At 67.4% G+C, this 21,621-nt stretch overlaps 4 protein-coding genes across 11 annotated transcripts in view; 2 read left to right on the top strand and 2 right to left on the bottom strand.

The window, feature by feature from the left end:
* The window catches only part of PPP1R13B (protein phosphatase 1 regulatory subunit 13B), an 85,052-nt gene extending 83,628 nt beyond the window's left edge, over window positions 1-1,424 (top strand). The window contains exon 17 of the mRNA XM_080668898.1: window positions 105-1,424. Within this exon, the coding sequence (XP_080525024.1) occupies window positions 105-146 (42 nt within the window). The 3' untranslated portion in view covers window positions 147-1,424. The remainder of the gene's footprint in view (window positions 1-104) is intronic.
* Window positions 1,336-10,020, bottom strand: ZFYVE21 (zinc finger FYVE-type containing 21). 4 transcript variants are annotated; one of them, XM_080669139.1, is made up of 8 exons: window positions 9,812-10,009; window positions 5,628-5,678; window positions 5,282-5,450; window positions 4,183-4,258; window positions 4,016-4,107; window positions 3,471-3,521; window positions 2,064-2,206; window positions 1,336-1,911 (listed from the first exon to the last, which is right to left on the bottom strand). In XM_080669139.1, the coding sequence occupies exons 1-8, from the start codon at window positions 9,947-9,949 to the stop codon at window positions 1,876-1,878; spliced, it is 756 nt and encodes a 251-aa protein (XP_080525265.1). In that variant the 5' UTR covers window positions 9,950-10,009; the 3' UTR covers window positions 1,336-1,875. The 4 variants fall into 4 exon arrangements, with proteins under 4 accessions (XP_080525265.1, XP_080525266.1, XP_080525268.1 ...); XM_080669140.1 differs by lacking the exon at window positions 3,471-3,521 and having other exon boundaries at window positions 9,812-10,008; XM_080669141.1 differs by lacking the exon at window positions 5,628-5,678 and having other exon boundaries at window positions 1,337-1,911; window positions 9,812-10,020.
* Window positions 10,021-13,034: 3,014 nt separating this feature from the next.
* On the top strand, window positions 13,035-17,986 carry XRCC3 (X-ray repair cross complementing 3). Its single transcript, XM_080669207.1, has 7 exons — window positions 13,035-13,197; window positions 14,043-14,180; window positions 14,492-14,704; window positions 15,004-15,158; window positions 16,437-16,649; window positions 16,733-16,770; window positions 16,869-17,986. Exons 1-7 carry the CDS (start codon window positions 13,143-13,145, stop codon window positions 17,086-17,088), a joined length of 1,032 nt encoding a protein of 343 aa, XP_080525333.1. The 5' UTR covers window positions 13,035-13,142; the 3' UTR covers window positions 17,089-17,986.
* The window catches only part of KLC1 (kinesin light chain 1), a 47,145-nt gene continuing 40,932 nt past the window's right edge, over window positions 15,409-21,621 (bottom strand). For all 5 annotated transcript variants that reach the window (XM_080668930.1, XM_080668929.1, XM_080668932.1 and 2 more), the window contains 2 exons: window positions 15,838-15,892; window positions 15,409-15,695 (listed from right to left, as the gene is read on the bottom strand). In XM_080668930.1, coding sequence (XP_080525056.1) covers window positions 15,693-15,695; window positions 15,838-15,892 — 58 coding nt within the window. In that variant the 3' untranslated portion in view covers window positions 15,409-15,692. The remainder of the gene's footprint in view (window positions 15,696-15,837; window positions 15,893-21,621) is intronic.

Genomic DNA, 21,621 nt, shown 5'->3' on the forward strand with positions numbered 1-21,621 from the left:
GTCTCGGACGGGTGGAGGTGGGGCTGGGTGCGGGCGCTCAGGGTGTCGGGCAGGGCCTCCTGGGCGGCTGACGGGAGCTGGACCTGGACGCTGTGTCCTTCCAGCTGTGTCCTCGGATCAAGCCCCGGCAGCGAACGCTGGCCTGAGCCCCCGCCAAGGAGCCGCTGAGGGCGCCTGCCGTCCCTGCCGCGGAAGCTGCAAGTCTATGGTGCTCACGCAGCCGAAGCCCACAATGTGAACCGCAGGCTCAGGAGGACTCCAGCCGCCTCCGGAGGACTGAGCTTTGCCAGTGACTGTCAACCCAAATAAATGCCCAGCGTCCACACCCGTTGCCAATAGAAGCCCTAGAGTGGACCCCGGATGGTTGCCAGCGGAGACCAATGGCCTGACTGGCCCCAAGGCCGCCCTCATGCTCCATGTCCCTCACCAGCAGTGAACACGCCCGCTGCTGTGCGTGCGCCCCCAGAGCCCTGCCCGTCTCCCACTGGGCACCTCAGCACGCAGGTTCTTCCCTTCATGACCAGAGGAGTCTGTAGGGGAACCCGTCCGGAGGCCCTGACACGGGGCTCCACTTCCTGTTTCGGCCCATGGTGCGGGCCTGGACTTCAGGCCCCAGGCAGGGACCTCGAGACCAAGGGACCGTGGCCAGGAGCCCCCGTCAGCACTGACCTCCCCCGCTCCCCGCTGCCTTCTCTGCAGCCTCTTGCTGCCCAGGTGTGGTCCTTACCCCTGCTCAGCCCCTCGGCTTTTCGTTAATTCACGGGAACCAGAAACAGAGAAATGTGATTGGCTCTGTGCCTGGTTGGGGCTGGGTGGGACCCCGAGTGTAGGCAGACCCTGCCCCCCACAGGCCGGGAGCCTGGGGTCAGTCACTCAGGTGGCACGGTCGTCGGGAGGGGCAGCTGTGGGCACGAGGGTGGGCCTCCCCGTCGGGCCAGCCGTGATGCCGTGGACTTGGCAGGTCCAGATGTCAGGCCCGTCACTGAAGGCAGCTGTGCGCACAGACGTTTGTACCAAAAGTATTTTGACTAGAGTGTTCACAACCACCCGATGACATCGGCGATGTCGGATGTCTCTCCTTCATCCCAGGCCCGTCGGCGTTATTCTCCACGTACGAGTCTGTGTATAATGATGTATAGACGTGTGTATAGACCCGTGGCTGTACTGGTCCCCTTTGAGCATCGAGTGTACACAGTGCTGATGGAGCGTGAAGACCCCGATGCCGTGTAACGTGCGCAATAAACACTGTTTCCCCGCGGCTGCGAGTCTGTGTCCTGAGTGAACGGAGCCGCCGCAGGGACGCGCGATGGTCCCCACAGTGAGGCAAGGCCTGGCCCGTATTCTCAAAATAGGGTTTAATCAAGCTTTATATACAAATGGTTGTACAATCGTTCTAATAAAGTGAGACAGTGAGTGAAAAGTACAAAATACACAGCTGGCTCCTTCCCCGTAGTGACTATCAAAGGCTTGCGTAGCCCGCGTTAGTGCCCTAGTGACCCGTCTGCAGACCGGCTCAGGCAGGCTGCAGGGCAGAGCCGCAGAGCGCCCACGGCCGGATCGCCCCAGTGAGAGAATTCATGAAGACGGACGAGGGTCCAGGCCCCCTAGTAAGCCTGGACTCATGGAAACGTGGCAAAGATTATGCTACAAACAGCTTAGCAGTAGTGTGGCTGGGCCTCCACCCACTGAGGCATCAACAGGAAAACGCAGCCGGGAGCCGGAAGCTGTTGGAGCGGTAATAAACGGTGTACGTATCGCACCAGGTAAGCGGACACATCTGTTCCTCCAGTCTCGCGTTGCCTTCCCACCACGCGTGGGATCAGGGCGAGGCAGCGAGCAGGCTCCGTGTTCCAGGCAGACGGCCGGCCCGTGCAGTTACTGGTCCCGAGATTCGTAGAGGAGCTTGGCGGCCTGCATGGCAACCAGAAAAGCAATGTGATGGGTCCTGTCCCGGTTGGAGCTGGGGGGGGTGGGGCGGGCAGTCTCGCCCTGGGGACGCTGGGCCCCTCTCAGCAGGAGGCCGTGTCCTGCCTGCCCCTGTGCCCACCACCGCGGCCCCGTACCTTGTGCATGGCTGCCAGCCACGCCGTCGCCTGCTTCCTGCTGCCGTGTGCATCCTCCCCAGCAGTCAGCTTCAGCTGGGCCACGCCCTCCACCCCTGGGGCCGAGAACTGCAGGGACATGCCGGTGGCCCGAGCGGCGCCCCCTGGGGGAGGGAGGCAGCAGACTCAGACGCCACCACCTGGTGTGGCCAGGGTGCCTCCCTGCCCTGGTGCAGGTCTGGAAGGTGGCGGGCCTGTGCTCAGTCACACCTCCTGCGCCACGGCAGAGGCCAGGCCGTCAGTGCTGCCTACCCTGAGGACCAGGGTCACGGCCGAGGGGGCTGCGCAGGGCTTAGCACCGGGGAGGCACCAGCACCCGGTCACCAGCCCAGGGACCCTGCTACCCAGATGCTGAGCTCCCGCCACGATGCCACGTGGGGGGTGGGCGCTGAGATGGTGCCCATCTCTGTGGGGCCAGCTGCTCCCTGGGACGACTCCTGCCAAAACCTCTCTGAACCAGCCACTCGGGATAAGGGGCTCTTCAGTACCCGACAGCGAGGACCCCCCAGTGAGTCACCTACACTTTACCTGGCGCTGCAGGAGGCCGCCCCATTGGGCAGTGCTCCCCTCTCGGAGCCCCTGCCTCCAGCCCGTCTCTGCGCCAGGCCGGTGGGAGGAGCCCCGGTTGAGAGGCCCCAAGGCCTCCTACGACCTGTCACGAGGTCACTCCTGTGCTCCTGTCTGTCAATCTGACTGGGCTCCGCCCACCTCCTGCCTCTGTAAGGAGTTTCACTGGCACAGCCATGGCCATGGGCCCGTCTCCTCTGGCTATTTTGCAACAGTCCCTCCTGCTGGCAAACCTGAATAGTTACTACCAGGGGCGGCCTTGACCTCTCTGGCCTCAGGCTCCAGGAGGTGGGCAGAGAGCCCCCTGGGCTGACCTGACCCCGGCTTCTCCGGACCCTGCCCTTGGCCCCAGCGAGGCTCTGACTGCCCGCTGCCAAGCCAGCCAGGGAATAGGTGGTGACACGGCCCGGCTCTGCCTCATCGGGACAGGCAAGCCCAGAGGCCGCAGGGGGCCCTTGGCGGAGCACAGTGCACCCGCTGTGACGGGCAGAAAGGTGCCGGAAGGGCCACCCACGCCCCACTCCCCGACACCCTGCACCCCACCTGCTCAGGGACAGCAGTTCCAACGAGAGGTTGGGAAATAGGGGTGACACGCCCCCTTGGGTTAGGAAAACAGCAAACCCATGTCTTCCCCGGGACATTCTCATTGGTGCTTAGATGCCCACGTCTCGGACCCAACCCTCTTTCAAACTGACCGAAAGGAGTGAATGAGCATTTCTCAGAGGCCCTTGTGTGACCCCCAACCCCCGCAGAAGCAGAGGCGGGGCCGGGCCCACGGCATGCTGGGAGCGGGAGGCTGACCTTCCGAGGGCGGGCTCCCCAGGAGGCTGGTGTAAGTGTGCGTGTCTTTGTCTGGGCAGGAAGGCGGGCAGGCAGGAGAGGAGAGCAGCCAAGAGCCATCAGAAAACAAAGCGAGACGATTAAGTCGGCGGCTCCAGCGGAAGGACAGCCCCGGGGCCCAGGAGCTCAGTGGGAAGGATCCCGACGGGCTGGACAGGGCTGGACCTCGGGAGTTCGCGGAGGAAAGCGGAGGCCTTGTGCTCGCTGACGCACTCCAGCCCCTGGGATCTGGGTGCGGCCAGCTGCACGTGGCCTGTACCCTTGGCCGGAGCGCTATAGGGGAGCTTCTGAGCAACCCGCTCAGGCACCCCTTCCTCCTCGTACACGCTACGCCCCGTCCCCCATTCGCCTGGCGAGTTCCTAGAGCCATGAAGCAGCACCAGCCCACAGAAGAGGACAGGCACCTCCAGGACCTGCCCACAGGGAGCCCCCGAACCCGGTGCCGCTGCGTCCCCGTCGCCCGAGCTGGCCCTGGCCTCCATTCCGTGAGGGGCAGGCGCGTGTACCTCCTGCGGGGAAGCCTTCCGTGAGGACCTGCACGGCTGAGATGTGTGTGACTTCGATCTCGTGGTGGCCGGCCCCATCCAGCAGCAAGTATCTGTCAAACAGAGGGCGTCCCCGTCACCGAGGCTCGGGGGGCAGCTGTCAGTGCCCCGCGGGCTCTGCCTCTTACCTCTGGTTGCTGGAAAGACGACAAACCATCGTTTCTGCGTTCTCGGAGTTTCCGAAACTTACGAGGAAGGTGGCTCCTTGAGGCACAAAAACAAGCATAAGAACGCAAGCAGCTCCTCCGAGTCACCCTGCCAGCCCGCCCTCCTCCCTGGCCTCAGGCTCCAAGGAGGAGGCATAGGGCCCCTGGGCTGACCCCAGCTTCTCCAGACCCCGCCTTTTGCCCAGGGGGGCAGCCAGGGGGACAGGTGGTGACACTGCTCAGTTCTGCCTCATCGGGGCAGGAGGCCCCAGGAAGGCACAGTGTGCCCGCCGTGGGCACGGAGGGAGGAGGCGGGCAAGACGAGAGGAGGAGGAGTCAGACAAGCGGGCGCTGCTGGAGCCCTCGCTGGGCAGGACGGCGTTAGGCTCCACTGGCCCTGGAAGCACCGATCACCACGCCCTTCACAGACAGGCCCAGCCAGGGGCCCTGACCTCCACCCACTGCAGGAGCCACCAGGCCACCGCCTGCAGGAGAGCTGGCCAGGGCGAGGACCAGGCGGGCGGGGGTGGAGGGTGCGGGGAGGCAGACCCTTAGTCCTCCTGCGTCACCACCTCCCGAAATGGCCAGGTGAAGGTCCCGCATGCTGCTGGCCCCGTGGTCTGGGGGCCCGGTCCTGGCACCCGTGAAAGAACTGAGCTGCCCGGGCCTGGGGCCCCACCCGAGAGCATACCAGCCAGTGGCCCAAACCCCGCAAAGGGAGACGGCGTTTCAGGCATGTCTGCATCTACAGGAGAGCTGGCTCCCACCCGCCTCAGCAGCGTTCCTGGGGACGGCTGCAGGCACCGCCCCCTCTGCAGGCACCGCCCCCTCCGCAGGCACCGCCTCCTCCACAGGCACCGCCCCCTCCGCGGGCACCGCCCCCTCCACGGGCACTGCCCTCTGCGGGCACCGCCCCCTCCGCAGGCACCGCCCCTCTTCAGGCACCACCCCCTTCTGCAGGCACCGCCCCCTCTTCAGGTACCGCCCTCCACGGGCACCGCCCCCTCCGCAGGCACCGCCCCTCCTAGGGCACCGCCCCCTCCGCGGGCACCGCCAGGACCACCAGTGCGAGGCCACCTACCGCTGAGCAGCACGCGGAGCTGCTTGTCGAAGAACTCGGCCTCCTTGCGGGACACGAGCGCGCAGGCCGCACACTGGCGCACGGGGTCCACGAAGCACATGCGCGGCAGCGCCACCTTCTGGCCGCAGCACTTGTCACAGAAGCACTTCCCGCAGCGGCGGCAGTGGTGCTGGGGGGGTGGGGGGGTCAGGGGGCGGGCGGTAAGCGGGGACCCCACGGCCCACCCGGGCCCACGACCCTGCTGCCCGCGGCCAGGACACCCACCTCTGCGCTGCGCAGAGCAGGGCACCCCCAGGGAGAGCGGATGTCCGGGGCAGGGCCCCTCCCGCCCAGGGCCTCAGCTCACCTTTCTGGTGAGAAAGTCAAACTTGGCATCACACTGCATGCACCGTGGGCACTAGGAGAGAGGGCAGCTGTCAGCCACTCTGAGGACCCTGCCCAGCTCGCGGATGGCGGCTGCGCGGCAGCGTCTGGGAGGCAGAGAGGCGGCCCCAGCCCGGGCCCGCAGCCCCCGCAGCCCCCGCAGCCCCTGCAGCCGAGGCCAAGCCTGAGCTTTGCGAGACCCCGTGACCACCCTGTTTCGTCTTTGCTTTTAAAAATCCCACCCGAGGCCACGTCCTGTTGGTTTTGGAGAGGAAGGGAGAAAGAGCGAAACATCGGTCGGTTGCCTCCTGTATGGGCCTTGAGCAGGGATTGACCCCGCAACCTTTCTGGGTCCGGACGATGCTACAGCCAGCGGAGCCACCCAGCGGCCCTCCTTCCTCTCGGCTACTTCCTGGACGTGGACACGGCCTGGCCCTCCCTGGCATCCATGCAGCGTCCCCACAACCCCCGCGTGGGCTGGCGGCTCGCGTGCTCGGGCCTCTGCATAGGGCCACTCTCTCCCTGGACGACACCCCCAGCCACAGGCCCCCGGGGAGAGCTCCACGGGCTGCGACCAGTGAGGCTGACGGTCGGGAAAGGCGCAGGCGCGGAGGAGCGGGTCCCACCGAGGGAGACAGCTCCGGCCGAGCCCACCGTCCTCACAGGCCCGCTGGCAGGGCACACGTGTCTGGGCAAGTCCAAAGACCAATCTCTGAACTTAAGGCCACAGCTAGAATTTACAAGTTGCTCTCTTAAAATCCAAAGTGAATCCCTAGCTGGTTTGGCTCCGTGGTTAGAATGTTGGCCCGTGGACTGAAGGGTCCCAGGTTCGAGTCTGGTCCAGGGCATGCAGCTCCGGTGCAGGCTCCATCCCTGGCCCTGGTAGGGCGCGTGGGGAGGCACCAATCAATATGCCTCTCTCACTTTGATGTTTCTCTCTCTCTCTTTCTCCCCCCTCCCTTCCACTCTCTCTAAAAAGAATCAATGGGAAAAATGAAAAATACCTGGGGGTGAGGGTTAACAAAAAAGCAAAAAACCAAAGTGATACAGAACAGACCTTAAGCCAGGTAATTTCCCGTTGAACGTGTAAGAGAAAAAAATGTTGTGAAATTATCATCAGAGCAGTTTAATGTGAAAAGAGAAGGAAATGAAGCAGCGGGTGGAGAGCCGAGAGGACAGGAGTAACACGGCTCTGACAGGCAGCACAGGGAAGGAGGCCCCGCCCGCGGCTCCGAGAGCTGCTACCTGGGGGGACAGAGGGCATTCAAGTGTAGGGACCGCTGCGACCCCTCCTCACGTGCACTGCAAGTGTCTGACATCAAGCTGCTCACGCGCACGGCTGCGGGCCACACAGCAGTCACGGGCTGACCCACCATAGGGCCTGAGGAACCCGGGGGTACAGGGGTGCAGGTGGAGGTGTGCTCACGGGGGGGGGGGGGGGGGGGGGCGGCGGCGGTGGCGGGGCACACATTTGCGCACACATAGACCCATCTGCTGCCGGCTCCTGGCTGGACTGACTCGGGCGGCGAGAGGCTGCGTCACAGACAGACAGACAGACACCTGGCCAGGGAGGGCCAGCCGGGCCTCTGGTTCCTCAGAAGCAGTGTCAGGAGCAGCCTCGGACCTGCACTCCCTCAAGGGCCTCCTGGTGTGGGCGGGAGGGAGGGAGCCGGGAGAAGGGGTGGCATCTGGGGGTCCCCTGGGCACCACACGCAGCTCCACCTCCCGCCGCCCTCCTGTGAGGCCCAGGCCCAGGCCCAGGCAGGTAAGGGGGCCACGGGCAGGAAGCCCCAGAAGGCGCTGCCCGGGCCTGGGTCACAGCCGCAGGTCAGAGGGCGTGGGGGAGAGGCGGGGCACAGAGGGGAGCCCCCCCCCTGCCGCAGTCTGCCTGAAACCCGGGTTTCCCAGCAGTGGGCCTCCGTGAGGGAGCAAGTCCCCCAAACCCTGACCAGGCAGCGTGCAGCCCAGCGTCCAGCTGGCACTGCCCAGCGCCAGGCCAGGACACAGCATGGGTGCCACACCCTCCTTTCTGGAGGGCCCGCCCTCCTGCCAACGTGGGAACGAAACCTGGTGGGGGAGGGGAGCTCTTCAACCAACTTGCTCAGAATTTCGCAAGAGCGCTCCGGGGGGAGGGGGGAGAGCTCCGGGCCGGGCTCCGGGCTCCTCTCCGGGCAGGGCTCCAGGCACGCCCGCCCTCGGCTGAATTCCACAGCGCAGGCCGCCTGGGGCGCAGCCAGAGGACAGCAACGGGCTGGGGGGGGGGGGGGGCGAGGGAGTGAGCGCCGGCGAGCGGTCTGAGCTGGGACCCGCGGCGCTGGGGAACTGCCTCCGGGAAACCAGGGGCGGCCCGACCACGGCCCGCTCAGCCGAGCAGCTCGGACGCCACGGGTCAGTGAGAGAAAGGGTGTCCAGAGGCTCCTCGGGGGCAGTGGGGAGACGCCGGCACTCCCGCCTGGTCGCGCACAGGTGACCGCACGGGTGACGGCCCACAGTTCCTGCTAAGGGTGTGGCCCCGCGCCCCCCGCCCCCCGTCGGAAGGGACAGCGGTCACTCGCTGGCCTCCCTCCAGGTCACTGTGCCTTCCTGGCCTCTCCCTGTGACAGCTCGGGGCTGCCTGCTTCCTTTGACTGTCCTCTCACGCAGGAACCCGAGGGGCCCGCGGGGCGGAGAGGTGCCTTCCCCGCGTTCAGAGCACTGCGCCCCGTCGGCAGAGCACTGCGCCCCGTCGGCAGAACGCCCACAGGAAAGGACGCAACAGGGCGAGGAGACAGGGAAGCCGGGGTGCTCAGCGACCGCCCTCCCCACCACCAGCTTCCCCCACCATCGCCCCCACCATCCCCCCCACCAGCATCCCCCACCATCGCCCCCACCATCTCCCCCCACCACCGCCCCCATCATCGCCCCCACCATCCCCCCCACCAGCTTCCCCCACCATCGCCCCCACCATCGCCCCCACCATCTCCCCCCACCATCCCCCCCACCATCTCCCCCCACCACCGCCCCCACCACTCCCACTGTCCCCTGTGCTGGCCTCTCTCAACTCTCGACTAGTGGATGCCACCTACACCAGGGCTGGGGCACAACAGAGGGGGTGCCCTGCCCCCAGCTGCCCCCCCCCCCCCCCCGCCTCACTCGGCTGCTTTGAAACCCCGACTTCATTTCCCTGGGAGAGGGAAGAGGGAGGCCCTGCGTCCCCACAAGGAGGGGCTGGGGTGGTGTCACCCACAGGCCGGGTCATAGACAGCAACAGGCGGACACACACCCAGACACACCCAGAGCCCGGCCAGGGAAAGGGGGGCGCTCTGCGGTGAGGAGGGGACTGGGCTGGAGGGGCGCACACCGCGGAGCGCATGGTCCCAACACATTGAACTTCCGACTCGGCACCCGGTCTTCGGGGCCGACCTGACGCGCGAGTGCGAGGCCCTCCGCCGGCTCCCGTCGCTCAGGTTCAAGGCTGATGGCGGGGTCGACACCCCTGACCCGACGCCAAACGGCCTTCACAGGGGCCTCCGCCCTCACCTCTCGCGCCTCGGTGCCCCCCCGCCGCCACCCCACCCTCCGCTCCGGCAGGTGCAGCTCCCCCCGCGTCCCCGCCCCGCAGTCCCCGCTCCCCGGGAGTAGGGGGGTCCCTGGATCTCGAGGTCCCGCACAGCCGCTCAACCACGTCGTGAGACTCACAGATGCCCTCCAGGTGGGCAAGGCCCGGAAGGGAGGTCCGTGCAAGGGACACACAGACTCGGGTGGGGTCGGATGGGGGACTCCGGGCGCCCCGAGAGCGGGAACCTGGAAGAAGGCAGATGCCCCAGGCCCGGGAGCCTGGGACCACCCAGGGGCGCAGAGCAGGTGCCAGAGGGCGGCCGTGCGGGGACCCGGAGGGCGGCAAGGGCTAGCGGAGGGGAGCGGGGAGCCGAGAGCTGGTCGGGCTGGGGAGGGCCTCGGGGAGCGGGGCGGGTCCGGGGCGCGCCTGGAGGGTGGGGACAGGGATCCTGGGCGCAGACGGGGGTCCAGGGCGCGGACGGGGATCCTGAGCGCGGACGGGGGCCCTGAAGGCGGACGCGGGTTTTCGGGGTACGGAGGGGGACCGTGGATGTGGACGCGGATTTTCACGGCGTGGACGCGGGTCCGGGGCGCCGACGGGAGGCGGGCGGGCGGACGGCCGAGACCTACCTCCTTGTCGGGGACCCACTGCGGCTCCTCCAGGCCGAACGGGCTGCCGAAGGCGCGGTGCTCGGGCACCATGCGCAGGCCGCTGGGCGAGCGCACCAACTTCTTGGCGTCGCAGCGGGCGGCCACCTCGGAGGACATGACGCCGCCGCGCGAGCCCACCGCCCTCACACGGCCCTAGTTCGCCCCGACCAAAGCCCCGCCCCGTCCGTGCCACTGACAGCACCCGCGCCCAATCGGCACGCTCGGCCCAGAGCTCGGGCCAATCGGAGCTCGGTCTCCGCCCCATCGCTGCGCTCTCCAATCTGCGCAAGGGCACCTCCCCTGCCACCCTGCGGTCAGTCACCAATCGGCAGTGAGGGCCAGCCCAGGCACGCTCCGCCCCTCTCGGGGCGATTGAGACTTTGGATTGGTCAATTAGACTGTGACGTACCGCTGTTTTCTCTCTGATTGGCGTATCCCGCACGGGGCGCCTGGCGCTCATTGGGAGAGGAGGCTGCGAGGGGCGGGACGGCGCGAATGGTGGAGCGCGCGCGCGAGGTGGGAGCTGCTGTCCTGCGGGGCCGGGGCGCTGGAGTGGAGGCCGGGCGGCGGCGGAGGGGCAGTCGGGGCACAGGTCCTGGCGGTGGGAGGCGACCTGGGGCCGGTGCGAGGGGAGAAGGCTGATGCTGGGGGTTGCCACACGCAGGGTCTGGAGGAGGAGGCGCAGCCCAGCCCCGGTTGGGGTGATGGCAGCAGTCCAGGACTCGTGGGGTGAGAGATGAGCCCGGACCGCGTGAAGTTGGGGTGTTTTAGAGGTAGAGACAGAGTGGGGTCAAGGGTGGTGGGTGGACACCCATGGAGAGGGGGTGCACAGTGGGGAGGACAGGTGCGCGGTTGGAAAGTGGGGCCATCGGGAGGGCTACTGGGGGATGGGGAGTGCTCAGGCTATGGGACTGAAAAGAGAAGGGGTTCCCAGAGGAGGAGGAGACCCAGGGGTCCAAGTGTGGGAGGAGGGGGTGGCCACCGCGGACCCCGCACATCCTCGCTGGGGGGTGGGAAAGATGCCCAGTCTAGAGGGTGGGCTGCTCCGGCGGGGCTGGGCCCCTGAGCAGGTCGGCCTCTGGGTGCCTAGGTTTCGCAGAGTGGGCAGAGGGAACAGTGCCCGTTGGATGAACAGGAGGCCATGTGGGCTCGGTCCGGCTAATACTGGTCAAGGGCTGAAGGCATGCAGCCTGGAGCTGAGTCCCAGGACAGCCACTGGCTTGCTGCGTGGCCCTAGGTGCCCCGGGACCTCTGTGTGTCCGTTTCCGTCCGCGCACGGAGTCTGCAGCGGTGCTGCTGCCGGTGTGAGTGCGTGCCTTCTCGGCAAGGGCTGAGAACAAGCCTGGAGCGACAGACCAGTTCTTTAACGTGCTCGTTTTGAAAGAAGGTCTCGACTCTCCTACCTTTAACCCTTTATCACAAGTCAAGTTCAGGCCCTTGAAACCTGAGTCTTGCTGCCCGAGGCAGGGGGCCAGTCTGTAGCTCTGACCTCTCCACCCAGTGGGGGTTGGCGGTGCGGGGACCCCAGGCCTGCTCCCTGAGAGCCCCGAAGACACAGGACTCCCCCAGGGAAGCTCCAGGCGGTAACTGGTTTCCTGGGTCTCTCCTGCTTGATCCTCAGCGGCACGTCGCTTTTCCTGTAGCTCCTCCATGCCGGCTCAGCACGCGCAGTGCTCACTGGTCCACTAAGTGGCTGAACTCCGATGCCCCGGGAGCTGCCCAGCCTGTCCAGCCTGAGGGCGCTCCTGTGCAGGGGCCGGCTGTCCAGTGTGTGGTACCGGAGGTGCCTGTCAGTGGTCACTCGGCCTCCAGGTGCCTGGTAGGAATCCGAGTTTTGTATTCAGGCCCCTCCTGGAGGCCGCAGCCTCTAAGAGCGTCCCTGGCCCCGTCCGCACCCGGCCCCACGTGCTCTCAGCCAGAGCCTCCCTCACCTGGCACTCATCCCTGCGGCGCAGCCCCCAGCCTGGCCTGTCGCTGTGCCCTACGCCCAGGGGCGTCCCCGAGGCCGGGGAAGAGCTGGCACTTCCTCCGGAACTGAAAGCGAAGGGCGTTGTGTCCGGGTGCTCTAGGCCCTGGAGGCGGTGTTTGGGGTGGTCACTCTCCCGCCTGTCCTTGTCCTCGGGGCTCCACGCTTCTGAAGATGGTCTCCCTGCCCAGCCAGGTGAGGACACTGCACGTCCTTTGTTGTCCTCAGAAATCTAACCACACCCCTCGGGTAGCTTCAGGCTCATCAGAAGCCCCATCGCAGCGGGGACAGGGCCCTGCGTGCAGGGACCGCCCTCCAGCGGTGGAGCCACCCTCTGCTCCAATCTGCAGTCCTGGGGTGGCCAGGAAAAGGGGGCACCTCTGTGTGTTTACTGTCAGCCCTGCCCAGACAGCCCACCCCGGAGCCCCCTGCCCCCTGCGCCAGGCAGAACATGGGACCCACCTGCTGGCCCGAACCCCTGGGGCCCAGAGCCCAGTGCCAGCAGGAGCCCAGCCCTCAGCGCCAGCTGCCCCCGCCCCTACCCCGCAGCTGCCTCCCAGGGGCCAGAGCCATCCGCACAGCTGTGCCTGGGCCCGAACTCGCACTGCCCGTCCTGGGCATGAGGACCTGCCCCAGCGCCAGACCCGTGTCTCCCTGACCAGATGTGCGAGTATGGTGAACAGCCCACGTCCAAGTCGGCGTGGCATCCTAGACTGTGGCCGTCCCCTCAGCCAGAGCACGGGCCTCCCTGGTGGACAGCGACGCTGGCTCTGGCCCCAGCGCTGCAGGCCTGGTGTCCCGCGCCCTGCTGCTTCGGGAGGTCGCCAGGAGACAGTAGCTTGAGGGTGACCCTGGCTGAGTGGCAGCCAGCGGGCTGGGCTCCTGTCCGTGTGCATCTGGTGCTCAGGCCCTGGGAGGCCCGGCCCGGGCACAGCGGCCACGCGGGCTCCAACACCCACCCTGCCCCGAGCACCCTGCAAGTCCCAGACACGTTTCCGCTCTCCAGATTCCCCATGGAAACGCACCCAAGGGAAATTAAGGCAGAGGACACAAAAGACACTTCCTTTGCGTGACCCAGTGCGCGTGGGTCTGCACGTTGTCCTCCCCCGGGGAGGTAGGGCGGGGCCGGGGCCGAAGGGAGCCGGGGACAGGACCGCGGGGTGCTGTGGTGACAGGAATTGGGGGTTTCTTCCGCGCCAAGGTTTCTGTTACCAGATGGTGGCTCCGACAGGTGCTGCCTTAGCCTTGCCCTGTTGCGAAGGGGCCGCCGGGCCGTCTGACGCTAGCGCATAGCATCTGTGTCCCTGGGAGTTGGTTCGTCTTTGTGGTCACCGCCCCGAAGAAATGGATTTGGATCAGTTGGACCTGAATCCCAGAATCCTCGCTGCAGTGAGGAAAGGTAGACTTCCCGACGTCTGTGCGCAGTGCAGACACCGTCCGTGTGCTGTGTGCTTTCTGTAAAGCCAGCACCACGGCCACCGAGTCCCTTCCCGCGGCCCCTCCTCCCGGGCGGCCTGCACCGCGGGCTGCTCCGGGTCCTGCGGGGATGCTGGGATGCGTGCAGCGGGCTTGTTGCGCGTGACTGAAGGCCTTTTTGAAAGTTCATTTTCACCCACGTGGCACATGCCGGTTGTCTGTCAGCAGTGACGTGCAGCCACGCCCACGGGAGCCCTGTCCGTAGCCCGGGTTCTGAACGCAGGCGCACTGCTGTGCCCGTGCCCGTGGCGCCCGCCAGCCCCCAGTTGGCACGCACTGGCCACGCCCGCTCGGGTGTGGACGGGGACGGAGCGGCCATCGCGGGACTGGGGGTGGGGTGACCATTTCCCCCAACATTAGTAGTTGGTCATTGCCTTTTTTTCCCATGCCCTGCATTCCTCCGAATCTCCCACCTTCCCACCGGTCCGCCAGGCGCCTGCGGCTCCTTTCCAGGTGCCCATAGGGTGCCCACCTGCTTCCTGGGCGCCCAGCCTCAGCCCCTGCTGGCTGGCAGGAAGGACACGGGAGAGGCCCTGCACCCCCAACCCCACCTCCCACCCATCTGGCTTCGCTGCTGCAGCTGAGGGGGTTGCCCCAGGCCCCTCCCTCCTTGTCCTGTGTCCTCACTGCCCGGGGATGCCACCGCCGGGGAGCAGATGGGTCTGGCCCCTGCCCGCGGAACCCCCAGAGTGGGAGGCAGCGCTCCCGAGTCCCTGCTGCCTTGGTATTGTCTGACCTCGTCCTGTGGCTTCTTTTGTGTAATTCCAGCCAAACTGAAATCCGTGAAGGAGGTTTTGCACTTTTCTGGACCAGACCTGCAGCGGCTGACCGGCCTCTCCGGCCCCGACGTGCAGCACCTGCTGAGGACCGTCTGCTCGCACCTCCGGGGAGGCAGCCTCTGCACAGGTGGGCGGCGCAGCTGTGCTCTGCCAAGGCCCTGGGCCTCCTCCCCGTCTCTGCCGCGCAGCTCCAGGCTGGGCCACGGGCAGGGACTCGGTGAGAAGAGACCGCAGGCATGGCCAGGGCTGGGATCAGATGCCCTTGCTCTGCGGGCGTTCCGCGGGTCAGTGCTTGGGCCAGAGGGGAGGGGCGGGGCCGAGGGTGCCGGAGCAGGATACCAGGCCCTCGGGCAGAGCCCCGCTGCCTGCCGGGAGGGGCCTCCTGGCTGCCATACCGGCCCTCTGGCGCCCGCCCCTCCTGACTCGGCCTCCCCCCAGCCCTGGACCTGCGCCAGCAGGAGGGGCGCTTCCCCGAGCAGCACCAGCGCCTGAGCCTGGGCTGCCCGGTGCTGGACGGACTGCTCCGCGGCGGCCTACCCCTGGGCGGCATCACCGAGCTGGCCGGCCGCAGCTCGGCGGGGAAGACCCAGCTGGCGCTGCAGCTCTGCCTGGCCGTGCAGCTCCCGCGGCGGCTGGGAGGCCTGGAGGCCGGTGAGTGCCGCCCTGTGGTGGAGGGGCGGGACGGGCGGGTGCCCTCGCTCTCCACCCGGCGCTGTTGTTGGCCACTGCCCGTCGTGGTTGGGACCCGGGGCTGGCTCCTGCGGTCTGTCTCTCTCTTCACGTGCAAGGCGATGCCTCCGGGGAGAGTGGCCAGCCCTGCCCCACGTGGACCCAGAGGCCCCGGGCCAGCAGGAAGTCCCCCGGGCTGTGGGCTGGCCTACAGGTGCCACCCCTTCCCTGGCGGTGGTCACACGCCAGCCTGCAGGCTCACGGGCGCCGTGGCTCCACAGGGGCCGTGTACGTGTGCACGGAGGACGCGTTCCCCGACAGGCGCCTGCAGCAGCTCATCGCGCAGCAGCGGCATCTGCGGACAGATGCTCCGGGCGACGTGGTGGAGAAGATCAACTTTGGCGACCACATCTTCATCGAGCACGTGGCCGACGTGGTGAGTACCCTGCCAGCCCGCCAGCCCCGGTCTGCGGGGAAGGCACCAGCCTGGACCAGCCCCCCATCGCCAACCCCCTGGCCACGCTGCGCACTTCCCGGGGCGGAAGGCAGGGTGGTGACTGGGTCAGGGTTTGCTGGGGAGACGGCGAGGAGCGGGGGGCTGGGCGGAGGGGCGGGAGGTCGGTGGCTCTCCAGTGGCCTGGCTTCCTGCTGTAAGAATTGTTATTCAAAGAACTTCACGTCAGGAATAAGGCATATAAACTTTTAATTTTAAAAGAATTTACAATAAAATACATTATCACACACAGTGAGGGAAGGGATGGGGCCGCGCTCCCGTCCCTCGGGCCCAGCGTGGCCGTGGCTCCGCATCGTCGAGCAGGGTGGTTAGTGTGACTGCGCCGGGCACAGTACAGGGACAGGAGGTCCATGCTGCAGGCTCCCAGCTCCAGGGCCCTCCAGCCGCGGCGACAGTGCCGGCTGTCACAGGGCAGCTCTGCCTCGCCAGCGGCGTGCCTGGCCCTCGGCGGTGCGCTCACTGCGAGAGAAGCTGCAGGTCAGGGCCAGGCGCCACGCCGGTGGCTCCAAACCAGCTGTGGGGGAGCAGGCCTCCACCCTCTGGCCGGGTGTCCGCCTGGAGGCCCTCGGGGTGCCCGGGCCCCGCCCGCCCCGTGACTCACGTTAGCACTGGCATCCTCGACCCCGCTGCCGCCGCTGTCATTTTCAGGGGGCGCCCTGCAGACAAGCACAGACGGCCAGGCCGCAGTCAGGGCGAGGACCAGCGGGCGGCTCTGAAGAGTCTGAAGGGGGCAGGGCTTGGCTGCCCAGCGCTGGGCCCGAGTCCCACCAGCAGGCAAAGTGACCCAAGGGGGCAGCCTGACGTCACCCTGCCCTGCCCCGGAGCCCAGCCGACTTGGCCCTCACCCACCAGCTGGCTGCTGGGAGCACAGTCTGCAGGGTGGGCTGGGCGTGGCCCGGGGTCCCCTCGTCCCAGGCGGGGGTGAGTGAGGAGACCCAACCCGGCCTGCTGCCCCCTCCACCTCTGCCAGGCGCAGGGCCACCCCGGCCTGAGTCACAGGGCACAGTCCCAGCAGCCGCAGCAGGACCGGGCCCCGGGGTCAGCGCCAGGCGCAAGGCCACAGAGGGAGGGTCACAGTGGTGGCCCTGCATGGGGCAGGGTCACGCCCACAAGGATGTGGGAAGCAGGACAGGGAGGGGGGAGGGGCCTCAGCACCAGGTGGGGGACAGGCAGTGACAGCCCCCACCCCACCCGTTGCAGGACGCGCTGCTGGAGTGCGTGCGAAGGAAGGTGCCCCTGCTGCTGTCGCGGGGGATGGCGCGCCTGGTGGTCATCGACTCGGTGGCGGCCCCGTTCCGCTGCGAGTTCGACGGGCCGGCCTCGGTGCGCAGGGCCCGGGCCCTGCAGGCGCTGGGGGCCGCGCTGCGCAGGCTGAGCTGCACCTTCCGGAGCCCCGTGCTCTGTGTCAACCAGGTGGGCCCCCGCCCCCCGCACCCGCCCGCCCTCCCTCCTGCCACAAGGGGGTGCTCTGCCACTGACCCTCACCCACCTCCCAGGTGACGGAGGCTGTGGGGGAACAGGACTCAGCGCCCGGGTGAGTGGCCGTGGACAGGGGCACAGGGCTGTGGGCGGGGCCGTGGGGGGGCAGGGCCACCTGGTTCTGTGAGTGACCCTGGCCCGTCTCTGCCTCAGGGCCCCAGGGGAGCGCCTGGCTCCAGCCCTCGGCATCACCTGGTCCAACCAGCTGCTCATGAGGCTGGTGGCCGACCGGCAGCGCCCCGAGGAAGCCCCGCGGGATCGCCCCGGCCGCACTCTGAGGGTGGTCTTCGCCCCCCACCTGCCCCCCTCCTCCTGTTCCTACACCGTCAGCGCCGAGGGTGTGCGAGGGACGCCCGGGACCCAGTCCTGCTGACCGGGAAAGCCGGCGCACCGCCTCCAGGCCAGCGCTCCTGAGGTCAGCTCGGGCCCCTGGGGCCAACGCCTCCCTCACCCCAGGAGCACGGCCCACTCTGCGGGCCCCGAGGGAGGCCCTGCACGAGCAGCAGCTCCTGCGCCCGCCCGCCCGCAGGCGGCCCCATCCCGAAGCGGGGTCCCGGGAGGGTTTTACTTTCGTGTTGTCTCCGCCGCCAGCCCCTGCTGGGTCGACCGCCAGGTGTCTTGCGAGAGGTCGGCCCATCTGCTAGGAAAACCCGTCCGGGGCACAGGACTCCCGTAGAGGCAGGCCCTGCCCGTCCTGGGTGCTGGCGGGACCAGCTCCTCACCGTGGCCGGGCCTCGCTTCCCGTGACAGCGACCCCGTCAGCACAGGTCCCGCCCCCCTGGGTGCAGAGCAGGCAGCTCCGACCGGCTGGAGGGGGACACAGGGCCCAGGGCACGGCCTCCCAGTGGGCAGAGCCGTCTGTCTCCACCCGCCGCTCCCTGCCCAGGCGCCTCATGTGCTGCCTGGCGTGAGTGGGCACAGCTGTGCCCCAGGACCTGTCCCTGCGACTCACTCTTGGCCGGACAGGTTCTGAGTGAGTGACCCTCGCTCCTGCGCCCAGTCCCCAGCCCGAGGCAGCGCCTGAAACGGGGGCACCAGACAGCCAGGGACCTGCCACCCCTGGGACAGGACTGTGCTGTTTGGACACCTCCCTGTGGCGGGATGGCCCACTTTAAATGCCGTCACATCCCCTGCGTGTCCCGTGCCCTGTGAGGTGGGGGGGGGGGGGCGGTGGAAGAGAAGGCGCCCGTATAAGGAGAGGTGCGGGGCCTCGCTCGCGGCGGGAAGCGATGCTTTATTTTTGTAATGAAATACAAACAATTGCAAACGGTTTTCTAGTCAAGTCACAACAGAAACAACTACAGCCCCAGAACCGACGTTTCCCGCAACCCAGGGCTCGACCCCGGGGTGACCTGCCCCCCCCCCCACCCCCAGCCAGGGCTGCCCACCCAGCACAGCCCGGCCAGCAGCCCACAGTCCCTAAGGAGTGCCTGCCTGCCCCCTGGGCCCCAGCACCCCCATGTCATCCTCAGACCTGCACCCACCCCCGCGGGGTCAGCCCCACGCTGGGGACCACGTTCCCCTGGGGGCGGGGCTCCTGGGGGCCCGGGCAGTCTGCATGTGACCAGCCGCCAGGTGTGCACACGAGCGCGTCCCCAGGCAGCCTGCACCGTTCACTCCAAGAACACGCTACACGAGACCAGTCCTGCCCTACGTGCAGGTCCTTCGTATCCGCACTCCTCTGTGAGCGCCGAGTCCCCGTCCTATGACATCCCAGGGCTTCTGGACTCCAGGACAGAACTGCCTGCACCCACCCGCCTGTGAAGGCCGCAGGGTCAGGAGGCCTGCTCCCCAGCCCTCTGCCCTCGGGCTCTCTGGTTCAGATGCTTGTGGGGTGGGGCCTGTGAGTGCGCCCTCAGGGCTGGCCCCCCGGAACACAGGGCCGCCAGGCACACTGCTTGCTCTGAGAAGGAGGGGAAGACCCGGGCGGCGGGCCTGAGCATGGAGCCACAAGGGCCTGGGTCTCCTCTCACCCCTAACCCTCCACACCTGCGAAGGCACCGCAGGGCGCTTTGTCCCCGGCAACGGGGGTCCTGGTCCATCCTGGGAGCTGCTCTGAGGGGTCTGTCACCGAGGCGCTGGGTCCCGGGTGCCATACTACTTGTGGGAGAAGCCAACCACGTGGAGTAGAGGAGGAAAGGGGACAGCACCCTGGTCCCTCCTGACCTGGAGGGGACCGACCGCACCCGGCGATGCTGCCGTGGCCGCACACGGAGCCCAGCTCTCCAGGTGTCTCAGCCCGTGGCGTGTGCATTTACAAAGGGACCTGACCCGTCAGAACCTGCCAAGCGAAGTGGAGCCAAAAAGCAGGGTGGCCAAGGGAAGTGGCCGCCAGGACGTGCTGGCTGCAGGCGCCCAGGAATAGGCGGGCAGCCCGCCAGGGGCCAAGCACACTGTCACCCACTAACAGCCTCTAATTACCGGGCACGGGAAGGCACTTAGTCAGCCTCCCTGTGACACCCCCGAGCTGCTGCCTCCAGCCCTAGTCCACGCCCAGCACTGTTCCTGCGGAGAAGGCCAAAGAGGACAGCGGAGCCGGGCCCGCTGGGTACCCCTGTGCTCGGCACTGACACCCGGTCCTCAGGCTGACGGAGCCCTGTGCTCGGCACTGACACCCGGTCCTCAGGCTGACGGAGCCCTGTGCTCGGCACTGACACCCGGTCCTCGGGCTGACGGACCCTGTGCTCGGCACTAATAACACCCGGTCCTCAGGCTGACGGGGCCCTGTGCTCGGCACTAATAACACCCGGTCCTCAGGCTGACGGAGCCCTGTGCTCGGCACTAACACCCGGTCCTCAGGCTGACGGAGCCCTGTGCTCGGCACTAACACCCGGTCCTCAGGCTGACGGAGCCCTGTGCTCGGCACTAACACCCGGTCCTCAGGCTGACGGAGCCCTGTGCTCGGCACTAATAACACCCGGTCCTCAGGCTGACGGACCCTGTGCTCGGCACTAATAACACCCGGTCCTCAGGCTGACGGAGCCCTGTGCTCGGCACTGACACCCGGTCCTCAGGCTGACGGGCCCTGTGCTCGGCACTGACACCCGGTCCTCAGGCTGACGGAGCCCTGTGCTCGGCACTGACACCCGGTCCTCAGGCTGACGGAGCCCTGTGCTCGGCACTGACACCCGGTCCTCAGGCTGACGGAGCCCTGTGCTCGGCACTCACACCCGGTCCTCAGGCTGACGGAGCCCTGTGCTCGGCACTGACACCCGGTCCTCAGGCTGACGGAGCCCTGTGCTCGGCACTGACACCCGGTCCTCAGGCTGACGGAGCCCTGTGCTCGGCACTGACACCCGGTCCTCAGGCTGACGGAGCCCTGTGCTCGGCACTGACACCCGGTCCTCAGGCTGACGGAGCCCTGTGCTCGGCACTCACACCCGGTCCTCAGGCTGACGGAGCCCTGTGCTCGGCACTAACACCCGGTCCTCAGGCTGACGGAGCCCTGTGCTCGGCACTCACACCCGGTCCTCAGGCTGACGGAGCCCTGTGCTCGGCACTAACACCCGGTCCTCAGGCTGACGGAGCCCTGTGCTCGGCACTCACACCCGGTCCTCAGGCTGACGGAGCCCTGTGCTCGGCACTAATAACACCCGGTCCTCAGGCTGACGGAGCCCTGTACTCGGCACTGACACCCGGTCCTCAGGCTGACGGAGCCCTGTGCTCGGCACTGACACCCGGTCCTCAGGCTGACGGACCCTGTGCTCGGCACTAATAACACCCGGTCCTCAGGCTGACGGAGCCCTGTGCTCGGCACTAATAACACCCGGTCCTCAGGCTGACGGGGCCCTGTGCTCGGCACTAATAACACCCGGTCCTCAGGCTGACGGAGCCCTGTGCTCGGCACTAACACCCGGTCCTCAGGCTGACGGAGCCCTGTGCTCGGCACTAACACCCGGTCCTCAGGCTGACGGAGCCCTGTGCTCGGCACTAATAACACCCGGTCCTCAGGCTGACGGGGCCCTGTGCTCGGCACTAATAACACCCGGTCCTCAGGCTGACGGAGCCCTGTGCTCGGCACTAACACCCGGTCCTCAGGCTGACGGAGCCCTGTGCTCGGCACTCACACCCGGTCCTCAGGCTGACGGAGCCCTGTGCTCGGCACTAATAACACCCGGTCCTCAGGCTGACGGAGCCCTGTACTCGGCACTGACACCCGGTCCTCAGGCTGACGGAGCCCTGTGCTCGGCACTGACACCCGGTCCTCAGGCTGACGGACCCTGTGCTCGGCACTAATAACACCCGGTCCTCAGGCTGACGGAGCCCTGTGCTCGGCACTAATAACACCCGGTCCTCAGGCTGACGGGGCCCTGTGCTCGGCACTAATAACACCCGGTCCTCAGGCTGACGGGGCCCTGTGCTCGGCACTAATAACACCCGGTCCTCAGGCTGACGGGGCCCTGTGCTCGGCACTAATAACACCCGGTCCTCAGGCTGACGGAGCCCTGTGCTCGGCACTAACACCCGGTCCTCAGGCTGACGGAGCCCTGTGCTCGGCACTAACACCCGGTCCTCAGGCTTACGGACCCTGTGCTCGGCACTAATAACACCCGGTCCTCAGGCTGACGGACCCTGTGCTCGGCACTAATAACACCCGGTCCTCAGGCTGACGGAGCCCTGTGCTCGGCACTAATAACACCCGGTCCTCAGGCTTACGGACCCTGTGCTCGGCACTAACACCCGGTCCTCAGGCTTACGGACCCTGTGCTCGGCACTAATAACACCCGGTCCTCAGGCTTACGGACCCTGTGCTCGGCACTAATAACACCCGGTCCTCAGGCTGACGGAGCCCTGTGCTCGGCACTGACACCCGGTCCTCAGGCTGACGGGCCCTGTGCTCGGCACTCACACCCGGTCCTCAGGCTGACGGACCGGTGCTCCAGACCCGGCTAAAGAAGGAAGCGCT

This window comes from Plecotus auritus (assembly GCF_963455305.1).
Source record: "Plecotus auritus genome assembly, chromosome: 1".
NCBI lineage: Eukaryota > Metazoa > Chordata > Mammalia > Chiroptera > Vespertilionidae > Plecotus > Plecotus auritus.